Source organism: Sorex araneus, chromosome 5, assembly GCF_027595985.1.
Source record: "Sorex araneus isolate mSorAra2 chromosome 5, mSorAra2.pri, whole genome shotgun sequence".
Taxonomy (NCBI): Eukaryota; Metazoa; Chordata; class Mammalia; order Eulipotyphla; family Soricidae; genus Sorex; species Sorex araneus.
Window position 1 is genome coordinate 54,908,125 of NC_073306.1, and position 22,097 is coordinate 54,930,221.

At 54.0% G+C, this 22,097-nt stretch overlaps 1 protein-coding gene across 9 annotated transcripts in view; it reads left to right on the top strand.

Annotated features, from left to right (window-relative positions):
- UBR4 (ubiquitin protein ligase E3 component n-recognin 4) overlaps nucleotides 1-20,364 on the top strand; it is a 141,478-nt gene extending 121,114 nt beyond the window's left edge. For all 9 annotated transcript variants that reach the window (XM_055140939.1, XM_055140942.1, XM_055140946.1 and 6 more), the window contains 14 exons: nucleotides 825-932; nucleotides 1,314-1,433; nucleotides 2,068-2,258; nucleotides 2,973-3,146; nucleotides 3,511-3,610; nucleotides 6,613-6,831; nucleotides 7,579-7,692; nucleotides 8,692-8,834; nucleotides 9,201-9,326; nucleotides 10,110-10,304; nucleotides 12,500-12,724; nucleotides 17,029-17,119; nucleotides 17,743-17,905; nucleotides 19,987-20,364. In XM_055140939.1, coding sequence (XP_054996914.1) covers nucleotides 825-932; nucleotides 1,314-1,433; nucleotides 2,068-2,258; nucleotides 2,973-3,146; nucleotides 3,511-3,610; nucleotides 6,613-6,831; nucleotides 7,579-7,692; nucleotides 8,692-8,834; nucleotides 9,201-9,326; nucleotides 10,110-10,304; nucleotides 12,500-12,724; nucleotides 17,029-17,119; nucleotides 17,743-17,905; nucleotides 19,987-20,051 — 2,034 coding nt within the window. In that variant the 3' untranslated portion in view covers nucleotides 20,052-20,364. The remainder of the gene's footprint in view (nucleotides 1-824; nucleotides 933-1,313; nucleotides 1,434-2,067; nucleotides 2,259-2,972; nucleotides 3,147-3,510; nucleotides 3,611-6,612; nucleotides 6,832-7,578; nucleotides 7,693-8,691; nucleotides 8,835-9,200; nucleotides 9,327-10,109; nucleotides 10,305-12,499; nucleotides 12,725-17,028; nucleotides 17,120-17,742; nucleotides 17,906-19,986) is intronic.
- The last annotated feature ends 1,733 nt before the right edge of the window (nucleotides 20,365-22,097 follow it).

Sequence of the window (22,097 nt, forward strand, 5' to 3'; positions counted from 1 at the left end):
CTGGAAAAAAAGTCTCTGGTGTCTAGTAATACTAGTAATGCCAGAAATAGCAGCAGATGTAGTAGTTAGTAGTACTGTAAGTAGATTTAAAAGCAATCCTTTTATTTATTTATTTATTTATTTTTGCTTTTTGGGTCACACCTGGCGATGCTCAGGAGTTACTCCTGGCTCTTCACTCAGGAATTACCCCTGGCGGTGCTCAGGGGACCATATGGGATGCTGGGAATCAACCCGGGTTGGCCAAGTGCAAGATAAACGCCCTACCCACCGTGCTGTCACTCCAGCCCCAGTCTTTTTATTTATATATATATATATATTTTTTTTTTTTTCTTTTTGGGTCACACCCGGCGATGCTCAGGGGTTACTCCTGGCTGTGCACTCAGGAATTACCCCTGGCAGTGCTCAGGGGACCATATGGGATGCTGGGAATTGAACCCGGGTCGGCCGCGTGCAAGGCAAACGCCCTACCCGCTGTGCTATCTCTCCAGCCCCCAGTCTTTTTATTTTTTAAGTAGGATTTTAGTTGGTGGTTTGTCCAAGTTATCACTGAGGAGCAGTCCATAGACTTCACAAACACAACACGACACTGTTATTGTCACCTGCAGAAGATACTCGAACTTACATTGTGCCCACTTTCAGATAACTGTGGTTTTGAGTTCCCCTAGCTAGGAATGTGAGAATTTTTACACTCATTGTTAGAGTCCGATCTCTTTATTTTAGAAGCAATCCCTGCTGGTTGTACACCACTGCTGGTTGTACACCACTTTTTTTTTTTCCTGACATTTCTTTCCCACATTTAAAGAGATTTTTTATTTTCTTGTCAGGTGCTACTGAAATTGTTCAGTTACTGTGTGAAGGTGAAAGTCAATCGGCAGCAGCTGGTCAAGCTAGAAATGAACACTTTGAACGTCATGCTGGGAACTCTAAACCTGGTAAGCTGGGAACTGCAGAGATGCAGCGTGAGTCTCAGATGCAGGGAATACACTTCTAGCCTAGGGTGGAACACGTTTGTGGCCTTCTCGGTGCCTTCGTCCGTCCAGCTGGCTGACTCTGAGGCTTCAGTTACTCGGGCTCTTTCCTCCTGATGGTCCACTCCTTGACACATACAGGAGCTGATTTGTCTCTTTCCTGAGTTTCAGTCAAATCAGCACACCAGTAGAATAGAGTGCCCTGCCCCCAGGGCAAGGGGAAAGCACCCTGGACCACCACGTGTCAGGGTCCTTGAAGCCCACGTGCTTGCCTTCAGAATGTGCTGCAGCCTCCCTCTGTCTGTCAGCAGTGCGGTAGTGTGGATGCCGTGTCTCTTCCTCCAGGCACTGTTAGCTGAGCAAGAGAGTAAAGACAGTGGCGGTGCAGCTGTGGCCGAGCAGGTGCTTAGTATCATGGAGATCATTTTGGATGAGTCCAATGCCGAGCCCCTGAGTGAGGACAAGGTGAGTGGCATCCCTCTGTCGGCACTGGACGCCTGCACTCATATCACCAGCATCATGCTTGTTCATGCTTCACTGAGCCCAGCCAGGAACCATTGAACCTGCTTAGCTCAATTCATGGTGACATCATTGCATTGAAGCCTGAAATTGTGGTTTCAGAGCACCCCCTTCCCTCCCCTCCCCCCCCCCCCCGCAAAAAAAAGAAAGAAAAAGGTATTCCTCGGTGGTCTGGGGGGTGACTTTGATAAATCATTGCCTCACATGTGTGAGGTCTTTGATTCAAACTCTAACACCCTTTCCTTACCACCACCACACCTACGCGCATACACACACTTAGCACACACCTGCATGAGAATCTCTTACTTGCAGGTTGTTCTCAGGTAGCTTCTCTTGGGAGGAGACTGAGATTATACTATTGTATATTTTGGTCACCCTAGTCTAATAGCCACTGCATAGAAACGAAGTTACCAAGTGGAGCACAGACTTTTGATTATTCCCCAGGGTATACTGAAAGCCTTCCTTCCTAAGGGCTGCTTCTGGTGGCTCTGGGAAAGTGGGTGACCTCTGGGATCAGATGTCGACTGCAGTTCCTGTCCTAACCTCGGTAACGTGCCTTCCATCCTCTTTCCTGTTGCAGGGCAACCTCCTCCTGACAGGTGACAAAGATCAGCTTGTGATGCTCTTGGACCAGATCAACAGCACCTTTGTTCGGTCCAACCCCAGTGTGCTCCAGGGCCTGCTTCGCATCATCCCGTACCTTTCCTTTGGAGAGGTAGAGAAAATGCAAATCTTGGTGGAGCGGTTCAAGCCATACTGCAATTTTGATAAGTACGTTGCTTGGATTGCATATGGCTGAGAGTTCCCACAAACCCTGAACTGTTTCTGTGAGACTGAGGAAGAATCAACTGAATTTCTCGTAGACTGTTTTTGTGTGCCAGGTCATTAAAGGGACATGGTCTGGGCTGGAGCGATAGTACAGTGGGTAAGGCACTTGCCTTGCACATGGCCGACCTGGGTTTGTTAGATCCCCAGCATCCCATATTGTCCCCTGAACAATATGATTCCTCAGTGCAGTTGGGAGTTACCCCCGAACACCACCAAGGGTGGCCCTAAAAATGAAACAAATTTTGTTTTGTTTTAATCATTGTCTCCCCAGTCAAAAAATCTGGGTCTGACTGGGGAGTCAATGATTAAATTAGATTTTGTTAGGTTAAGTAGGCAGAGAAGATAAAGTAGGAACAAGCCAGAATCAATAGATGGTTTTTCTTTGCTTCCCAGACCTGCTAAGTAGTATTCTTTTGCTCTGTAGTTGGATGGCGAGATGGGATGGGGGTGTGACAGGATGTAGGGAGTCATGTGTGCAAAAGCCAGACAGTATGAGGAGTTTGGGGGAACATAACAGGTAAGAGGGAGAGTGATGGGGTATCTGTCATGCCCAGGAGTTTAGCTTGGGTTTATAGACTATTGAAGCTTAAGTTGTTAGCTAAGACTGACACGATCCACTTACATGACCCTGTCACATCCTCATGCTCTGTTCTATAGGTACGATGAAGATCATAGTGGCGATGACAAAGTCTTTCTGGACTGTTTCTGTAAGATAGCTGCTGGCATCAAGAATAACAGCAATGGGCATCAGCTCAAGGATCTTATTCTCCAGAAGGGAATCACCCAGAATGCACTCGACTATATGAAAAAGCACATTCCCAGTGCCAAGAAGTAAGAGGCAGCTTTGTTGAGTGACTGCTTTCCTTTCTTTCTGCTTCCTGTCTTCTTTCATCATCTGGATGTGAAGCTTCATTGTTCCCTTAGTTCTCTTTGGGGTTTCCCTCTCATTCTGGAAACTACCAAGGTGACCACTCAGTCATTTCAGTCCTTTGGGACTGAAAGAACAGGACAGCAGCATGTTGGCTTCTGTTCGGCGTGCTCATTGCTCTCTGGCTTCTCTCCACTGGGCTGGGTGGTCCTTTTATGATTCTTTCTGGAATGCTTGGAGAGTCACATTTAAAAAAGCCAGAAACAACAGCTGGTTTCTTTTGCTTCTCTGGCCAGCTAATAATAAGTATTTCTTTTTGCCTTGTAGTTTGGATGCTGACATCTGGAAAAAGTTTTTGTCTCGCCCGGCCTTGCCATTTATCTTGCGGCTTCTTCGAGGGCTGGCCATGCAGCACCCAGCCACCCAGGTAAGTGGCTGGCACGCTCATGGGCCTGTTTCTGGAGACATGATGTGTTTGAGGCAACTGTTCACTTTCTTCTGATTTCCCACAACTGACTGCAGATGGGCCAGGAGAGGTGACTTACCCTAATGTGTAGCGCTCCTACGGTGGAAGTGAATCTCGGGGCCAATCGGTTCATCTCTCTTGGGGAGGATTAATGCAAACCATTCTTTTCATAGGGCTCAGTTATCTTACGGGTTAGCTGAGCAGCAGTTAAACTGAGGATGTAACTGACCAGAGTCTAAATTAGTTTCAACTTCTGGCAAATAATAGAAGCAGTCTTGGGACATTTTAATGCTTTCCCTACTGTTTTCTGCTCTGTCTGCCTCAGGCAGCTGAAAGCTTTGTGCTCAGAGATACCTACCATTCTGCTGCTCATTTCTGATCTTGTTTTACCCTGCTGGAATACCTGTTACTCTTCACAAGTCCTAGACAGATAACATGGTTGGATGTTTTTTAATTAGTTTTATGGTGTATATGCTGTTAAGAAATCCTGTGTGCTTGGTACCCTGTTTCTCAAAGTGGTGACCTCTTGGCGAGTCAGAGTGTCGCACTTGGATGCTGATACTGCTACTGCCAAGGTTCAGGACACTTGCCTCTCCCCAGTAGTCTCTCTCTTAGCCCCACCCAACTCACCTCTAATCCCTGATAAACTGTGATTTGTTCTTGTTACAGTCTCGTCACGCCAGTGATATATGTAGAATCAGAGGCTGTGTTTACTTTTCTAATAGACTTTCTTCTTTTGGGTGTGCGAGGAATTGGACCACACCTGGTAGTGCTCAAGATCTCTCCTGGCTCTGTGCTCGGGTCACTCCTGTAGTTTAAGGGATCTTATGGTGTCAGAGAATGAATCCCGACCTCCAGTATGCACTCAGCTCATTGAGCTCTCTCTCCAGCCCCTGTGCTCTTTCGCCAGACCCAGCATGGACTTGTTTTACACAACATAATTTGCCGGGTACTCACCTAAGTGGTTATGTGTGTCAGTGTTTCCTTTTCTTTTGTTCAGTAGTGCTGTTCCTTGCTGTAGCTTAGCATAGCCTGTTGAACCATTCACCCACTGAAAGATGGTTTCTAGTTGGGGCTGTTAAAAACACAGCTACTGTGAACATTCATAAGTAGATTTTGTATGAATAGGTTATCCTTTTTGAGGGACAGTATGCCCAAGAGTGCAGTTGTGCTTTGTATAGTAGTGGCATGTTTAGTTTCTGATTTTGCTGTTGCTTTGGGGCCACATCCGCAGCACTTGGGTCACTACTGGCAGTGCTTGGGGACCATATGGGATGCCAGGGATTCGACCGGGTTCAGCTGCCTGCAAGGCAGATGCCCTACTCACTGTACCATCTCTCCAGCCCTAGCATTTTTTTTTTTTAAATTACCCTTGGTGTTAGTGATCATTTTACATTACCACCAACGTTTTTTGGTTTTTGTTTGGTTGGTTGGTTTTTGTTTTTGCTTTGCTTTTTTGGATCATACCCGGCGATGCACAGGGGTTACTCCTACTACTGGCTTTGCACTCAGGAATTACTCCTGGTGGTGCTCGGGGGACTATATGGGATGCTGGAAATCGAACCTGGGTCGACCGAGTGCAAGGCAAATGCCCTACCCACTGTGCTATTGCTCCAGCCCCACCACCAACATTGTTTGAGTGGGCCACTGTCTCCCCGCCTCAGCAGCATTTGGTGACGTCATTGGTTAATGCCAATCTGCTGCGTGTAAAGTGCTGACTCGTGATTTTAATTTGTATTTCATTAATTGATGATGCTTGTCAGTCTCGTGTGCTTCAGCTGTAGTTTTAGTTAAATTTATATTCATTTCTGATGTTATTTTCTTTTTTTTTGCTTTTTTTTTTTTTTTCGGTCACACCCAGCGATGCTCAAGGGTTACTCCTGGCTTTGCAGTCAGGAATTACTCCTGGCGTGCTTGGGGGACCATATGGGATGCCGGGGATTGAACCTGGGTCGGCCGCGTGCAAGGCAAACGCCCTACCCGCTGTGCTATCGCTCCGGCCCCTCTGATGTTATTTTCTAGCTAGGATTTGTTTGGTTTAACCTCAGTATTAACTTCCTCCACTCCCCCACCCCCCATCCTTCCCTCCCTCCCTTCTGCCCCACCCACCTGCAAAGGCTCAGACAAGAGAGCTTTAAAGCGTTCCAAGCAATGAAAACATTTGCACAGTGGAGGTGAGGCATGCACAGGTGGCCTAGTAACAGGTATGACAGCATGAGACTGGCACACACTGCCCAGGGAAGAGGACTGTAGATTTCCCACTAAGGGCAGTGTGCTTGCAGTTAGAAGGATGAGATCAGAGGGAGGAGGAGTGTTTGGTAAGCTTTCGTCATGATCTAGGTGGGAGATGTTGGCAGCCCGGTGAGTGAGGTAGACAGGGAATGGACTTGGCGGAGCCCAGGAGACAGAAAAACTAGAATTTGGAGGTTGATTGCGTATGGGGAGTGTGCGCAGCAAGTGTTGCATTCAGAGTGTTGAGTTTGGGTTCAGCACTTCGGAGCGTGAAACATGAGAGAACAAGTAATTTTGCTGAGGTACAAAGTTGAGGCGTATCTCCTGTGATAATAGATTTATGAGTTAGCGAGTGAGTGAGTGCTGAGCTTTCACATTGCAGGTTGGCTTGGTTGCTGTCAAATACCTAGCGATTGTCACTAGTGCCTTCCCGGTGGAGGTGATGGGGATTCCAGGGTCTGATGTTCCCCCTCTGCTGGCTAGATGCTGCCCAGGGGTTTCTTGTTCGTGATATCAATATTTCAGTGCAGGCTCTTGGCCCCTCAGATAGCTGACCCCAGTTTGATCCCTGGCATCACATATGGTCCCCAAAAACTTTCAGGAGTGATCCCTGAGAATAAGCCCTGGAGTCAGCCCTGAACAGCAACGCCAATACCTTTTTTTTTTTTTTTAACTCTTGGGATGGATGTTTGTCCACATTTGCTGCCATGCATGTCTGGTCTCATTGGCAGGTTCTGATAGGAACTGACTCCATCACAAACCTGCATAAACTGGAGCAGGTGTCCAGTGATGAGGGCATCGGGACACTGGCAGAGAACCTGCTGGAGGCGCTTCGGGAACATCCGGATGTGAACAAGAAGATCGATGCAGCCCGCAGGGAGACTCGGGCTGAGAAGAAGCGCATGGCCATGGCCATGAGGCAGAAAGCGCTGGGCACCCTGGGCATGACGGTACAGACACTCTTGATCCCTACAGTTTTGCCTGTACAGTTGGTGGCGAGGTAGCCATGGCATAGGGAAGGCGATGTGAGGGGCAGCGGGAAGAGAAGTGAACTGGGGGATTGGGCCTCGTGCTAGATGCTTCACTTCTCTCGTCCTCCCTCACAGCAGAGGGTTCTGCTGAACATTAGACCTGGAGGCTGAAAGACGGGTTCCTAGGAAATGTAAAGCTGGTGCTAATAACCGTTGTTCCTCAGAGATGTATGTCACTTTCTGAGGCACCTGCCATAGATTTTCTATTTTAAGCCCTTGCGTGGCTCTACGAGGTTAATATTCTAACTTTTCAGAGTGAGATTGAGACGTGAAGGCAAGAGGCCAAAAAACGAGTAGGTGACTGAAGGATTTTGAGCCTGTTTGTGAGGCATGAAGCTCTGTGCTCTTGTCACCGTGTCCCCTGGAGGAGGAGCAGTCCTGTGGACGCCTCTCGGGAGCAGCACGCGAGAGTGGCAGTGCAGAGGACCCTGTGCCTTGGTGTTGCCGGCACCAGGAAAGGGGGTTTGGGGGAGGAAATGACAGCTTGCCAGGGGTCCAGCTAGGTGGGATCCTGCCCCAGTGTTCCTGGAGAGGAACAGCAGAGGAATCTGGGTCTTACCAGCCAGAGACTGCTTTCCTTGCAGTCAGCCCTGCTCCTGGGTGTCCCTACACTCGGCAGCAGCTGATGGAACCCATCTGACATACGGTGTGGGTTTCCCTCTGCAGACCAATGAGAAGGGCCAGGTGGTGACGAAGACCGCGCTCCTGAAGCAGATGGAGGAGCTGATCGAGGAGCCGGGCCTCACGTGCTGCATCTGCAGGGAGGGCTACAAGTTCCAGGTACCGTCTCGGGCCTGCGCTCCTGGCGCAGCCTGGCCCCTTGCCCGGTGGTGCCCATCACCTGCAGGCCTGTGTTCTCCCAGAGTCTGGGACATGGTGTGCACCCTGCCCCACGTTGAAGGCAGGGAGCTGCCAGCTGGGTCTCGGGCTTCCCATGCCCACACTTTGTGTAAACTGGGTAGTTTTCTCCGGAAGACCTGGTTTATAGGTGAGGAAGCAGAGTCAGAACCCTCGCCCAGGCTTCTCTGACTCCAGGTCATTTTTGATTTAAACAACCGAGGCGGTTTATTAACTCAGTGTCACTCATTCACTGCTGCTTGCTAGCAGCCATTCCTGCCAGGCAGTTCTGTCCAGGCCTCTGAGTTTGTGGCCCCTGTCTTTGTCTTTTTAGCCCCTCCAGGGCTTGGAGGACCCAGTGTGCCCTACTCTGGGCCTGGGTCCTTTAGGAACACGCCAGCCTGCTTCTGTTCAGATACCCGGGGGTCCGGGCCAGGGAATCTCGGCTTTCCTGGACTGGAGCTGAAAGAGCAGCTCTGTGGGGCCTGTTGGCGCTGAGGCCTGAAAGGTGCCCGCCCCGTCTCTGGCTTAGGATGACTACAGTACTGATGGTTTGGTGCTCAAGACCTCTTGGCCACAGATCCTTCTGTTTCGCAGGCTGAGTGCCTGATTCATTTTGAAAAGCAAGTGGCATCAGGAAGTCACTTCGTTCTTTATCTTCAGCTACATGAAGCAGAAAGAAGAGAAAGATAGTTCATATTAAGTTTCTGCCTCTCATCTGTATAGCATCTGCTTTATTGGGTTCCTCCCCCAAACACCTTAGTAGGGCTGGCTCGCTCCAGCTGAGTGCGCACCAAAAATCCAAGGTGCTGTCCACCACGCTCTGTCCTGAACATGGCCCTTCTCTGGAAGAAGAGTGTCGTGTCCCCTTGGCCGGCTTCACCACCTCCCAGCGCCTGCCGTGGTATGAGCCCTCACCTCCTTCTGGTGGTGTCTTTGCAGCCCACGAAGGTCCTGGGCATCTACACCTTCACCAAGCGGGTGGCGCTGGAGGAGATGGAGAATAAGCCCCGGAAGCAGCAGGGCTACAGCACTGTGTCCCACTTCAACATCGTGCACTACGACTGCCACCTGGCTGCCGTCAGGTAGGCCGGCCCCGCCACCGCGGCCTAGGCTTCTCCCTCAACTCGACGGCTGGTCTGCCTGCTCCTGAGGGCGGGCAGCTTGCCTGCGGTCCTGCACTGGGAGTAGGCGAGACTCGGTGGCTGCTTTAAGGACATGGTCAGTTGGTGGGTGTAGGTGAGCCACGGTTTGAGGTCCAGGCGGGCAGAAAAGCAGATGCTGACTGGGAGCCCCGAAGCTGCCGTATGCCGTGCTGAGGTTGACAAATGGCTGCTCTGTGTGTGGAGTCAAGAGCCTGGGCTGACTTCCCCCCCATGTTAACTCCTCCACCCGTATGCCTGGATACCCCTTTCCGAGAAGTCACTGTCCCTGTTCCGCTCCCAATCTAGATTGGCTCGAGGCCGGGAAGAGTGGGAAAGTGCCGCCCTTCAGAACGCCAACACTAAGTGCAACGGACTCCTGCCAGTGTGGGGGCCCCACGTCCCCGAGTCAGCTTTTGCCACTTGTTTGGCACGGTGAGTGTTAAGCATTCAGGGCACTGCTAACGTGCTCCACAGGAGAAGGGGTGGGGGACTGACAGCTGTGGTGACACGTCTCCTGTCCCCTTCTCTGGAACCCCATGCCTCTGCGGGCTGAGGGGAAGCTGACTGCAGTCAGGCCCATCTGAGAGGAAGCAGCGCCCCCAGAGCCTGAGGCACCACATGAAACTTTGGGTCATCTGCTACCTCACCTTAGTTGGCCAAAGGAGCTCCTGACTTGATCCTTGTGGTCAAAATTTTCCAGAGTTGATGTGGACATCTATGTGGCTGCACCTCTGGGCTTTAAATAGTGGACCTCAATAGAGACATGGGGATACTGGACTCCTTCCAAGATGTCCATCCTCCCGAAAGGCCTTGACAGAGGACCTTATGCTTATCTTATGGAGTCATGCATAAGGTCAAAGGGAAGGAAACTCCCCAGCCAGGGAGGAACTTGGCATAGGACTAAGTTCAGAAAAAAATTTATTTGAGGGTTAAAGAGCTAATTCTTAGGGCTAGATCACCTTGTGAGCCAGAATAAGTTTTGCAAGTTTTGCATTTCTTTCTCCAGAATGTCCTCACAGAAGCAGCTAGAATGTGTTCTGTGACATTTGTCCACTAGGAAATGGCCCCACCCCCAAGCCAGTAGATTCTGAGCAGTGGTGGAGAGAAGCCTGCTGAGATGAGCAGAAGCGAGAATGCTCTACGGTCTTGCGGCCCAGACCGGCTCTTCCCCGGGAGCTGGGCACCTGCTTAGGCTTTGTCTCTGCTTCTCTCCAGGCACAACACTTACCTCCAGGAATGTACAGGCCAGCGGGAGCCCACGTACCAGCTCAACATCCACGACATCAAGCTGCTCTTCCTGCGCTTTGCCATGGAGCAGTCGTTCAGCGCGGACACTGGCGGGGGTGGCCGGGAGAGCAACATCCACCTGATCCCCTACATCGTTCACACTGTGCTCTACGTCCTGAACACGTCAGTATCTCGTGGCCTCCCTGCCCCAGAAGGGCTCCGCTTCTCCCTGTTGGCCCGCCCCGGCTCCACCCAGGGCAGTTACCTGGCCGGAGTGGGGAGGGCATCTGACTTTCCCAGAGCAGTCTCGTTTCCCGCTGTGCACGGCCAAGGGTTGTTTCTTTATTGACCTGCAGCCCCGAGGGGGTGGGTACAGCGAGGGGCCACACCACTGGAGCTTCTGCCGGCCACACTGCCAGGGTGGGGATGGAGAGCGTGTGGGGACACAGCTACTCATAATTATTCGAGGCGAATGTTTCACACCTGGCGGGTGGCAGAACCAAGGGCTCATTTCAACGATGCACAACTGGAGTTGTCATCTGTGTTTCTTCCCCAGTGGATAACGCTTCTGGCTTGGGCTTCTGGCTTGGGAGGGGGTAGGGATGTGAAAGATTGCCTGAGACAGTCAGGGGAGGCAACCCCCACCCCCCACCCCATCCCCAGCAGTGCTGGTGGTGCTTGGGACCCTCAGCTCACAGTGCTCAGGGGCCGTGCATACTGTTCTGGGAATTGAACCTGGGTCAGGCACAGTCAGGGGGTGTTTCCTGGCCCTTAGCCCTAAGTGAATGTTGTTGTCTATAGGCGTGATGGAAAATCAGGTTGGTGCTTAACAGTGTGGCTTTGTGTGGCTTTAGGCCTTGCCTGGCTTTGCTCAGATGTTCCACCTGGCTCAGTGCTTGGGGGAACGATGTGTCGGGGATTGAACCCGGGCTTCCGCCCAGTGAGCTCTCTCCCGCCCTGTGCTCAGTGTGTGCAGGGGCCTCTCCTGGCTCTCAGCCTGATGTTGTTCAGATCTTACTGGGAGCCCCCCGGAAGCACCCAGAGGTGCTCGGTGGAACCATAGAGTGCCGGGGATCAAACAGAGGGCTGTGCACATGGAAGGCAGCACCCCAGTTCTTAGAGTGGCCTCCCCACTCCTTTCAAAGTGTGATTTTAAAGAAGCACATAGGGCGGGGGAGAGAATAATGTTCTTTCGTTCTACCCCAGGTTTTGTAAGCAGGTTAAGAGGTTCATGTGCCCATGATTTCATACTTAAGGTTTGGGGAGAGGCAGATCTTTGGGGTGGAGTACTGACGTGCTGTTGAAAGGCTGTGTTCAGTCCACCCACGGCAGCTGCAGAGCTGATGGGGCTACAGGACTCTGTCTCTTGTCCTTCGTGTCTCCAGCAGTGTTGTTGTTCACAGGGACAGGGACGTGCAGGCAGGGCTCCCTCGGTGTCTCCCTCATCTGCCAAACGGCAGGACTGTTGGATAGACACTGCGTCACTGACAGCTCGGGTGCCCCTCCTCGCTCTGCCGCTGGCCTCTGGCGGGCCTCTGTCTGCCCCTGGCCCTGGGGTCAGCAGACCAGTCCCTTCCCCAGAGTGAAGGGCAGCCAGGGCAGCTTGCACTGCCCTGTGGGACAGAGCCCGTGAGTGCCAGACACGCTTAAGGCGGGTTCGGGCCTTTGTGGGAGATCGCTGAGAAGAACTTTGCCACGGTTCTTGTCTTCTGTAAGACTGAGAAAGGGGACTATTTGAAATTGTGCTTGTCCCATCATCGTGAGGGTTAAGGAGATCGCCTTAGAAAGCTGGCAGGACAGTTTCTGGTGTTAGTGACGTGTCGTACTGTCACTGCCATTAGGCACGAGGGAGAACAGGCAGCCTGCTTACTCGGGAGAAACTTCTCTTAAAGGAGAGAGGACCTGCGTACGTAAGAAAATGGACCAAAATAGCCTACCAAGAGATGCAGGTGCCCAGGTGGTGTGAGCACCTCAGCCCTTCGAAGACCCGGGTGGGGCGGAGTGGGGACAGCAGCCCCTGTGCTCAGAGTTGGCGCCTGGAGTCTCTCTGGTCTGGGGACTGTAAGCAAGCATTTTACAGTCTGGGCTTACAGTTTACTCTCTGGGCTTTGGAGACTAAAGCGGTGCCAGCCCCCACAGCCAGAGATGTTAGGGTGTGTCATGGCCGAGTCTCGTAGTTTGGAATTGTTGGAGCTGAGCTGGGGAAAGCAGCAGGAGCGACCGAGAAGGCTCTGGGAGCAAGGATAGGCGGGACTGCTGGAAAAGAGGTGGAGGGGTGGCAGGCATGAGGGAAGTATCCAGTGATCTGAGTGTCCAAGCAGCCCCTCATGTGGCCGGCCCTGCTCCTGACTCAGTTTCTCTGTACCTTTGTGTTCCAGAACCCGAGCAACCTCCCGAGAGGAGAAGAACCTCCAGGGCTTTCTGGAACAACCCAAGGAGAAGTGGGTGGAGAGTGCCTTCGAAGTGGATGGGCCCCACTATTTCACAGTCCTGGCCCTCCACATCCTGCCCCCTGAGAAGTGGAGGACCACCCGCGTGGAGATCTTGCGGCGCCTGCTGGTGACCTCACACGCCCGGGCGGTAGCGCCAGGAGGAGCCACCAGGTCAGTGTCTGCTGTGGGGTCCTCTTCCAGGCTGCCGGGTACCCGCAGTGTTTCCCAGATGCTTGACCCCTGACTGGCCGCATGCGTGCTCAGTGAAGTCTGGCTCACCAGGCTGGTCAGTGGCACTAGCCCTTCCCAGTCTGTTACCCCGAGAGCCCGGCCGTGAGGGCTGGGAGCAAGCAGGCCTCCTCCAGGCCTGGTACTCAGTCCCCAGCACATCACCCAAACTTGCCCCCAGGGAGGGTTTCAGGGAAGAAGTCAGCCTTGCTGGCCTGGGCACAAACCAGGGAAGTTGTGTGTGGCTGCTGCTGGGGAGTTTCTCCTGAAGCGGGAGAGCCGATCATCTCTCCGGCCTGCGTCCTCGGTCTCTCCTGGTCACGTAGGCACCTTTCACGGGCAGCACGGCGCTGCAGGCAGTGGTCTTTGTTTTCACGCCCTCCTGCTGGACTGTGGGTCCTGTGGGAGGTGTCTGAGAGAAATAGCAACCTGAAGCCCTTGGAGCTGACCACTTGGATTGCTGCACAGGGAGTGGACGCGTTGTGGGCACCGCACTCAGCGGCCTTGCACACCCCTCGCCTGCCCTGGGCTAGAGAAGGGTGTGGGTTTGCCTGCCTGCTTCGGCTTTGAAACAGGCCTGATTCACCCCAGGAGACCTCTCCCTGTGAGTCTGCCTTTGCCAGCGTCTGGGGCAAAATGTCTGTAGGCCACAGGGGAGCAGAGCTGGCCCCTGAGCCAGACCTGAGAGTGACGTACCCCCTCACCTCTGAGGTGCTGAAGGCACTCATGCCCCCGAGAGATCAGGAGGCGTTCATTCATGAACCAGCGTCTTCATCTGCTAGACTCCTGCCAACTCCCTGCCCTGCCCCAGACTTGGCGGTGTTGCGTGGCGCTCCAGTCAGCAGTCAGGTGTGGGCCTGCAGGTTTGATGGCTTAGCTCTGCGTCCACAGCACAGAGTGGCTCTCACCTGGACACAGGCTTTCAGTGGCAGGTGTGACAGGAGCCCTGGGGGCTGCTCTACTTTCAATTAGGAGACTAGAATCCAGTACTGTTCCGGGCAGTTAAGCAAAACCTGATTTGGTCACAGCTCGGGAATCCCAGTGTAAGCTGTACTTGGGAGTTGCCTTTTCTCTGTAGCACTGTACTCACCTTTTCTAATTAACCTGTGACGCTGGACAGGGCCACTCAGGACTCCTGCTTACCCCAGCACCACAGCCATCGCGAAGGACAGAGCTGCCAAGGGGTTGGGCAGGAGTGTGCTCTTGAGACCAGCAGCACTGCTGGGCGTGTGCAGCTCTTGGAACAAGCTCCAAGGAGGGCCAGTGGCTGGAAGGACTAAGAGGGTGTCGTCCTGGCCTTCAGGATAGTGTCCCTGGCTTTGTCCTGGGTCATTATGGGGTTGGAAGCAGATATACCGACACCATAAGAGTGTGCACAGTAGGCTAGGCCTCTCCTGTGTGTCTCTCATTTGAGAAGTGTATGTTTGTTCCGAACCACAGCAGTGTTGCTCAGGGGTTATTCCTGATGCTGTGTTCAGGGATCACTCCTGATGAGCTTAGAAGAGCACATGGGATTGAACCCGGGTTGATCATGTGCAAGACCAGCACCCTACCCACTGTACTATTTCTCTGGCCCCCGGAGAATATTTCTCCCTTGTCCTGAGTGCAGAGAAGTGAACTAGTGCCTTTACGCATAGGCCCACCCCTGCACCTCACCCGTGGTGGCCGGGGGAAGTGGGTGCACTTTGGAGGGTATTGGGAGAGGGAGAAGGTGGGAGGCACATCCCAGCCTTCCTATTTCAGGGAAATTGTCCATCGATTTCACCGACTCTGGTTATTAATGAGGAGGCCTGTGCTGAACGTGGGTGTGGCGGCCCATCTCCTGAGCCCTGTGCTCGAGGCCTGTACAGTACAGCTTCAGCTGCTGCTGCTTCTGTTTTCCCCAGTGCACTTCACAGAGTACACAGGAAAGTGTTACTCGAAGGGGCCATTACGACAAGGTTATTTGGGGCATGGGGTCACTCCTGGCAGGCTCGCGACTTGCTGAGGATTGAGCCTAGGTTGGCCATGTGCAAGGCAAATGCCCTCCCTGCTGCCCTCGTGCTCTGGCCCTAGCTCTGGCTTATATAATAAAGTATCTTTGTGTGTTTTGTGATTCACAAGCATGTGTACACACACATGGATGTGCATGTTCAGGCCCACTCTAGGTTTCGACCCCTTTGTTTTTGGGCTGTCCTAGTGTGTTGGAGGCAGAATCTCATGGCAAGGCGTCATCAGGCCTTGGTGGAGGTGCAGGCAGCTTGCAGACAACTGTCCTAGGCTTTGGCTCGTACAAACCGAGTGCTGGCACTGATGTCATCGCCCTGGAGAAAGGGGGAGTCTGATCTTTCTGTACCGCCCTGTGGCCTTACTGTCCCTCACACCGGTGTCTGCTGAGAAGGCAGAGAGCCCGCTCTGCCCTCCCTCCTGATCTGAATCATGGGATTAAGGTGATGATTCTGGTTAGAAATGGGTGCGGTGAGCATCCTGGGATTATGCTGGCATTTATTTGGGAAGTGGTGAGGTGGCCGCATCGTCCATCCGAGACATTCTGTTGCCAAACACCCATTTACAGCCACTCGCTGCTTTTCAGCATGAGCCAAATGGTCCAGTACTCTGGCCGGCTACTTCAGGTCTGCGCACTTCATAAAGCGACCAAAGGGTAGAACCTTGTAAAAAGTACAAACGGCGCGTGCTCGCAGAAGGGGGAGATGTGATGTATGTGGTGTGTGGTGTTCTCGGGCTCTCGGGGCGGCGCCCTTTCACTCTCTCTCGCTGCTCGAGTTGGGTGCTCTTGAGCCGCTTTGTATGGACCGGATCGGGATGGCTCCTCCTTGTGCTCTGCTTGTGTGTGTGCCACTGTGCTCTCTTCTGTCTATCTCTGTCTCTGCTGTCTCTTCCGATCTCTCTCTCCGGAGCCCTCTCGCTGTATCTTCTCCTGTGTCTTCTGTGTCTTCTCTCCGCTCTATCTCTTCTCCTTGCTTCTGTCTTACCTCTGCCTCTTTGTCTTCTCCTCCACTTCCGTGTCTTCTCTCCTCTGTGTCTTCTCTGCTGCTTCTGTCTTGCCTCTCTCTTCTGCTTCTCTTACAGTCTTAGTTTATATAGCACTCATATAAGGTATTGACACAAAGGTCGGTTGAACATTAACAAATCAACAAAGAAGGGTAAGACCACTTCTCCAGGAGATTAACAAAATCTCATCTAAGAAGATTACTCCAGATTACTAGGAGATCCGCTCAAGGGTGGGATCCAAACAAGGGGGTGTCACTTTCTTCCTTCCTCAGCTAGTAATCCACTTAAATAGTTGTAATAAATTTACTTCTAATATTTCTAGCAATATAATTCTGTATGAACACAGTAAGAGATATATCAGACTTAAAGTTTGGTTCTTCCTGAGGACATTCACTGTATATTCCAGACCACAGTCCTCAGGCCAGGTTAGTCTTTCTAACCCCAGCAGGGTCCTAGTCTCGTCGTTACTTTTGGATCATGACAGCATTTGTCTATGACCATGCTCTCAACTTATAGTTGAGTATTGTGGCGCTTTGGCCAGGCCCATTTTGATGCCAGAGTAGCTCACAGCTTGCCCTGGGTCCGTTCTGTCCCTTGTCGGGACTCTGCTTTTGGGGTGCTAGGAACTAAGGTCAACTGAGTCGAGAAAGCAGATGCCCGGAAGTAAATATTAATTGGAGTCAATCGGGAGTAAATATTAATTAGAGTCAATCGGCTCCCAAGTTACAAAGCATAATATTAACTGTCTTCCTGTGTCCATACAGAAAGGACATTGCTTTAAGGTAAACTAAGTTCTCTGCGGTAAGGCTAAAAGGACAAACCCAATGTTATCCTACAGTTTAGGTCTGCGCACTTCATCAGACAACCGAAGGTAGAACCTTGCTGCTTCCTGCCTCCTTCCTGAGGTTCTGTCAAAGCCAAGGGCATCCTGGGGGCTCCCCAGAGGGAAACGAGGCTGTGAGGTGTTTCTGAGGGCACAGACCTTTTGATCGTGTGGCACACTTAGATTTTCCTCCGCCTCCATTCTGCTTTCTCCGGGTTTGGAAGGGAGTCAGTACTAAAGATTAATATTTCATGGGACATTTTCTAATAAACCGCTGAAGTCCCAGGGCTTCAAAGGCCCTTGCTCACCGCTGCTTTGTGCCAAGAAGGAAGGTGAGTGGCAGAAGCAGGTGACTTGGTCCTTGCTCCCAGGTGCTTCTCTCTGGCCTCTGAGTAGCTCCAGGGTCCTCATGCGCATGTTGCGTCTCTTCCAGGCTGACAGACAAGGCCGTGAAGGACTACTCTGCCTACCGCTCCTCCCTTCTCTTCTGGGCCCTCGTCGATCTTATTTACAACATGTTCAAGGTAAGGAAGCGCCGGGCTTGGCTGCTTTCAGCAGTGTAAACTCTGCTGAGAAGCAGCAGCACCTGCTGCGGGGAGGGAGGTGGCGGGCAGGAGACTAGCTTGACCCTTCCGTCCAGGGTCGGCTTGGAGGCCAGACCACTCCCGTTTCCCGTCTCTGGCCTGCTGCAGCTCCCTTCGCCTGTACCCCCATACAGGTTTGCTTGTCCCCTCAGAATCACTCTTGTTGGCCGCTGTGCACGTGACATCCTGCAGCCCCCTTTGTCATAGGACATCTCAGCCTTGGGGCACTTGTGGGAGAGGCTGGCTCCCTGTATGAGCTGGTGCTCCGCTCGCTTGGAGCGTGTTGCCCTTCCCTTTCCCTTGGGACGTGCAGGAGTGACTGAGGAGGAAGCGCATGGTCACTTGTTGTAGCTTGTAGGCTCAGGTGACACGGTGCCTTAATTAAGGGGGCTGTGATGAAGTGAAATGTTGTTGTTCGTGGAAGCAAAACACATCCTCCAGGGAAAACTTTGATGTAAGTGGGAGGGTTCCCATCTCCGTTGGATTAGAGCGTCCTGGCTGCTCTGAGACCCAAGGCGGGCGGCATTAAGTAATGCCCTGCCGTCTCCTGTTGGTTCTTGTAGAAGGTGCCTACCAGCAACACGGAGGGCGGCTGGTCCTGCTCTCTGGCGGAATACATCCGCCACAACGACATGCCCATCTACGAAGCTGCTGACAGAGCTCTGAAGACCTTCCAGGAGGAGTTCATGCCGGTGGAGACCTTCTCAGAGTTCCTCGACGTGGCCGGTCAGTGTTTGTCTCTCAGAGGTCTGCAGCACAGCCCACGTCCACCTCAGGGGGTCTGATCATAGCATTCGTATGTGAGAAACTTGCAATACGGGCAAGAACTTCCCACCACCAAAGGTCTGGAAGACCTGGGCAGGCCCCTGCTACCCTGGCGGCTGTGCCTTCACTCCACACTCAGTCCTGGCTCAGCGCTGCTTGCTGCACCTCCGTTTCCCCACCCGCCTTTAGGGGCACCCTGGGTGCACTCCCCATCCTGGGGCTCCCCCAGGCTCACCCGAGATGTGTGATTCCTCCCTTTCATCTAGGGAGTACCCCTGGAGACGACTGTCTCTCTCTCTTCCCTCTCTTCCTCCCTCCCTCCCTCCCTCCCTCCTTTCCTTCACGCTTTCCTAGAGCACATTTAAGTCAGTTCTGTAGGAGGTAGGAACTACAGTTATTTCCACATTATGTAGGAGGTAACCGTCTTAGAAAAACCCTTTCTAATTGGGCATAGTAGAGATAAAAAGGGCAGGAGAGATGGTGCAGGGGTTAAGGCGCTTGCCTTGCACGTGGTGACCCATGTTCAGTCCTTCCACCACCAGGAATCGTCCCTGGAGCACAGACAGATGTGACCAAAACCCCTGCCCCCAGTCCACCCCCTGAAAAAGATCTGACAGGGGCCCTTTATGACTCTTGGCATTTATGGCTGTTCAGAGAACTTACGCGGAGTTTACTGACTTCCTCCTGCTTCTTGGGCACTGCAACCCCTTGTGTCACAGCTGCCCGCAGAAACGTGCGGCAGAATTGAGCTCTGGTTATTAAAGGAAGGGTAATACCAAAGCAGCACAGCTGCTCTGGCTGTAAGAGCAGGGCGACAGACTGCTCCGCGCCCCACAGTGAGTACAGAGAGGCGTGCCCCTGGCTAGTATGCAGACGCCGTGCAGCTAGTGACCTCCCGCACTGCAGACACAGCGTTTCATGGCCAGGCCCAGGTGATGGGCAGCCTGGGAAGGTGCCCTGAGGAGCACCAGCTCCGTTCTTGCTCAGGTACGGCCCCCAGAGCCGAGCTTCCCACTCCCATTTTCTCTTGGCACTTACTGTGGGAATTTGGAGAAGTAAAGAGGTGGGAAAGCTCTCCCGGGCACAGCCTCCACTGACAGGCTTCCTGTCTGTGTCCTTGGGCCTGGCGTGCTGATGGGGTCCCTGCTGTCCGTGCCTGACTCACTGCCCCTTCCTCCTTATCCTTTGCCCTGGGCTGTGCCTTGCTGGGTCCCAGGACATGCTTCCTGGCTGAGCACAGGTCACTGTTTGCCGGGCCCTCCGTGCCCAGCTCTGTGTCCATCACCCGGGCCTGGTGGGTGGCTGCTGACAGACTGTCTGCGAAAAGGCAGGCAGGGGAAGGATGGATGCTGCTCCTCTCAGCGCAGGCCTCTGCCCCGCACCCCAGCTGGCGGAGGCCTCTGAGGTCAGAATTTCACCGCATGAGCTTATTAGTTGAAGCTGTAAGCACAGCTCGGAACATCAGACACACCTTATTCAAACACAAGGACAAAACACCCCTGACACCAGCAAGAGCAGGTCTGCAGCATGCTTTGCCGCCTTGGCACCACGCCAGGCGGTGATTTCAGCGTGAATCGTGCCAGCCTCGGGTTAACAGCTCCTTGTGGGGTAAATGGGAGCGCCGGCCTGGTGGGGGCCGAGAGGATTGAGCCCCTCTGGGCACGGGGTGCTTCCACATGCATGCTGCGCTGACTCCCATGGTGCCGCCCAGGGATTCGGCTGTCCCCTCCCGGTAGGTGAGGAATGGGGCTCCTGGCTGCAGGCTAGTGGCTGGTCCCAGTGCCCTGGGGTCCCGTTGAGAAGAGGTCTCCGGTCTCCCCCCCTCCCATTCTGCCCCGTGGCCATTGTCCCAGGGCCCCCCTCTCCTGAACCGAAGGTGTTTGTTATCTGGATGACACCTTCCAGCTCTGGAGTCGCGTGCGCCGAGGTAGCTGTGTCGGAGCCTGTCGAGCACAGCGTGTTCTCGGCGGGAACCAGCGGCCATGACTCAGCGGGCCGGGGGCTGTGCGGGCCTGCCCCTCACCGCCCCGCCTCTGTTCCAGGTCTCTTATCGGAAATCACTGATCCAGAGAGCTTCCTGAAGGACCTGTTGAACTCAGTCCCTTGACCATCACCCCGAACCGCGGTCGCCGACGATTGAGACTAGCTCGCCGTCCCTCCCTGTGTGTCCTGCCCTGTGCGCCGAGTCCCCTGACGGGACGCTGCATCATTCCTCCTTCCTCCTCCCTCCCTCAGTGTGCTCCGAGTGGCCTGGGGGCTCTAGGCTTCCTGTTTGATCCCGTGTGTGGTGCACTAGCTTTGAAGTTGTCTGTAACCCACGCCGTCGAAGGGCCTGTACATACCGAGAGCCGTGAGTTGTCCTGGCCAGCTTAATACTGAGTGTGCACATCTTGAGAAATAAAGGAATGACTTACTACACATTGGAAGGGGCTGTCGACTCTGCTTACGCCCGCCCCGGGTGACTCTGACGGCCCTGCCCTCTGCACATGCTCCCCACGTCCACACCGGCGACGGGTCCCGGGATCCCTTCTCTCAGCCCGTCTGGCCGTGCCAGCAAGCTGAGGTGCATCCAAGAGGGTCTTCCTGAAACAGAGTTCTTGGGCTCTTTCATTTATTAGCCCTAAGAGCATGTGGAACCCGAGGCTTCTAGTTCTTGGCACAATCCCCACGGGGGGCCGCTGGGGCTCCTACCACAGAGCCACTTGCCGTTCCCCTGCTCAGCGCCACAACCTGGCCATGTCCGAGACAGCCCTCGAGTGAGAGACGTGGTCCCCCCCGCTGAGCGCCTCCCTCTGCACGCCCCGCGGGCCTGTCGTGTGGGGTCTCCGCCCTGTGAGAAGGGCCCCGGGCTGCAGCCTGCATCTCCGCCAGTGCTAGTGGCCCTCGTGACCCAGAGCCCAGGGCTGCCCAAGGGGAAGCTCAGTGGGGACAGCACATTCGTGCCCTCTCTGTGCCCCGTGCTGCCTGGTGTCCCGCTCACGAGCAGGCCTACTGAGGTCTGAGCCCCTGGAAGAGACTCGCACCCTGAGACTTCGCATCCCTCCTCCAGCGCCTTGGCAGGCAACCACAGTGTCTGGCCTCAGACTCAGGGGCCGTTGAGTTTGTTGCGAGAGCCTAGCTGGAGGCCCTGGCAGTCAGGACCCTCATGCTCACGTGCCTGTGGTGATGGGGTCTGAGGGCCATGTCCCCCCCCCCGTAACAGGCCACCTGCAGTGCGGCCCTGGCTGCTCGTGAAGAAACCAGATGGCGCTTTGCTCTTGTTTGTTCTGGGCTCACAGCTGGTGGTGCTCAGGGCCCATGCCCAGGCAGGGATTGGACACAGTGCTCCTTCCAGAGCACGACCTTTGCCCTCTGACCTCCAGGCCCATGCCTTGCCACTGGACATGAGGGAGAGCGAAGGGCCTCGATCCAGGGGGCCTCTCAGTCCACAGCCGTTCCCAGCACGGTCTCCCCCTCACCGAGAGACTGTTCCAGGACCGGGTCAGGCCGTGGAGCTGCTACTGTCTGACGTCCTGGCAGGGAAGAAACTGGTAGCTTTGCTGGCTAAAGCAGAGCCAAAAGGTCTCGGGGACCGCAGCGCCATCCTAACGGGGCTTAGGATACCTGTTTGCGCTTTCCCGGGCCCCCCAGGAGCTGAGCCCACCCACGTCCTCTGGCCTGTGGTGCGGGGTGGCCCGGGCTCCCTCTGCCCCATGCAGCTCTACTGCTACAGGCCTGAGGGTTTGGGCCCCAGAGCAAAGCCTCCACCTCCCTCTCCTCTCTGGCAGTTTTGCCTGGTGGTCCTTGGGGGGCTTTGCCCCACTCCTGCTGTCCGTTGACAAGGGGGCCAGCAAAGGGTCTAGGGACAGTCAGCAGCTCGGAGCATACAGCCACTGGCCCGCTCTCCCTGTCCCTAGTCTCTTTCTGGCTCAGATTATTCTGAGCTGTGGGGCTTACTCCTGGTTCTGTGCTTGGGGATCACTCCTGGTAGTGCTTGGGGAACCATATGAAGGCCAGGGATGGAGCCCAGCTTGGGATCAAACCCAGATTGGCTGCATGCAAGACTGACCAGTGCCCTCCCAACTCAGCTCCCTCAGGGCTGGAGCAATAGCACCGCAGGGTGGGCGTTTGCCTTGCACGGGCCGACCCAGGTTTGATTCCCAGCATCCCATAT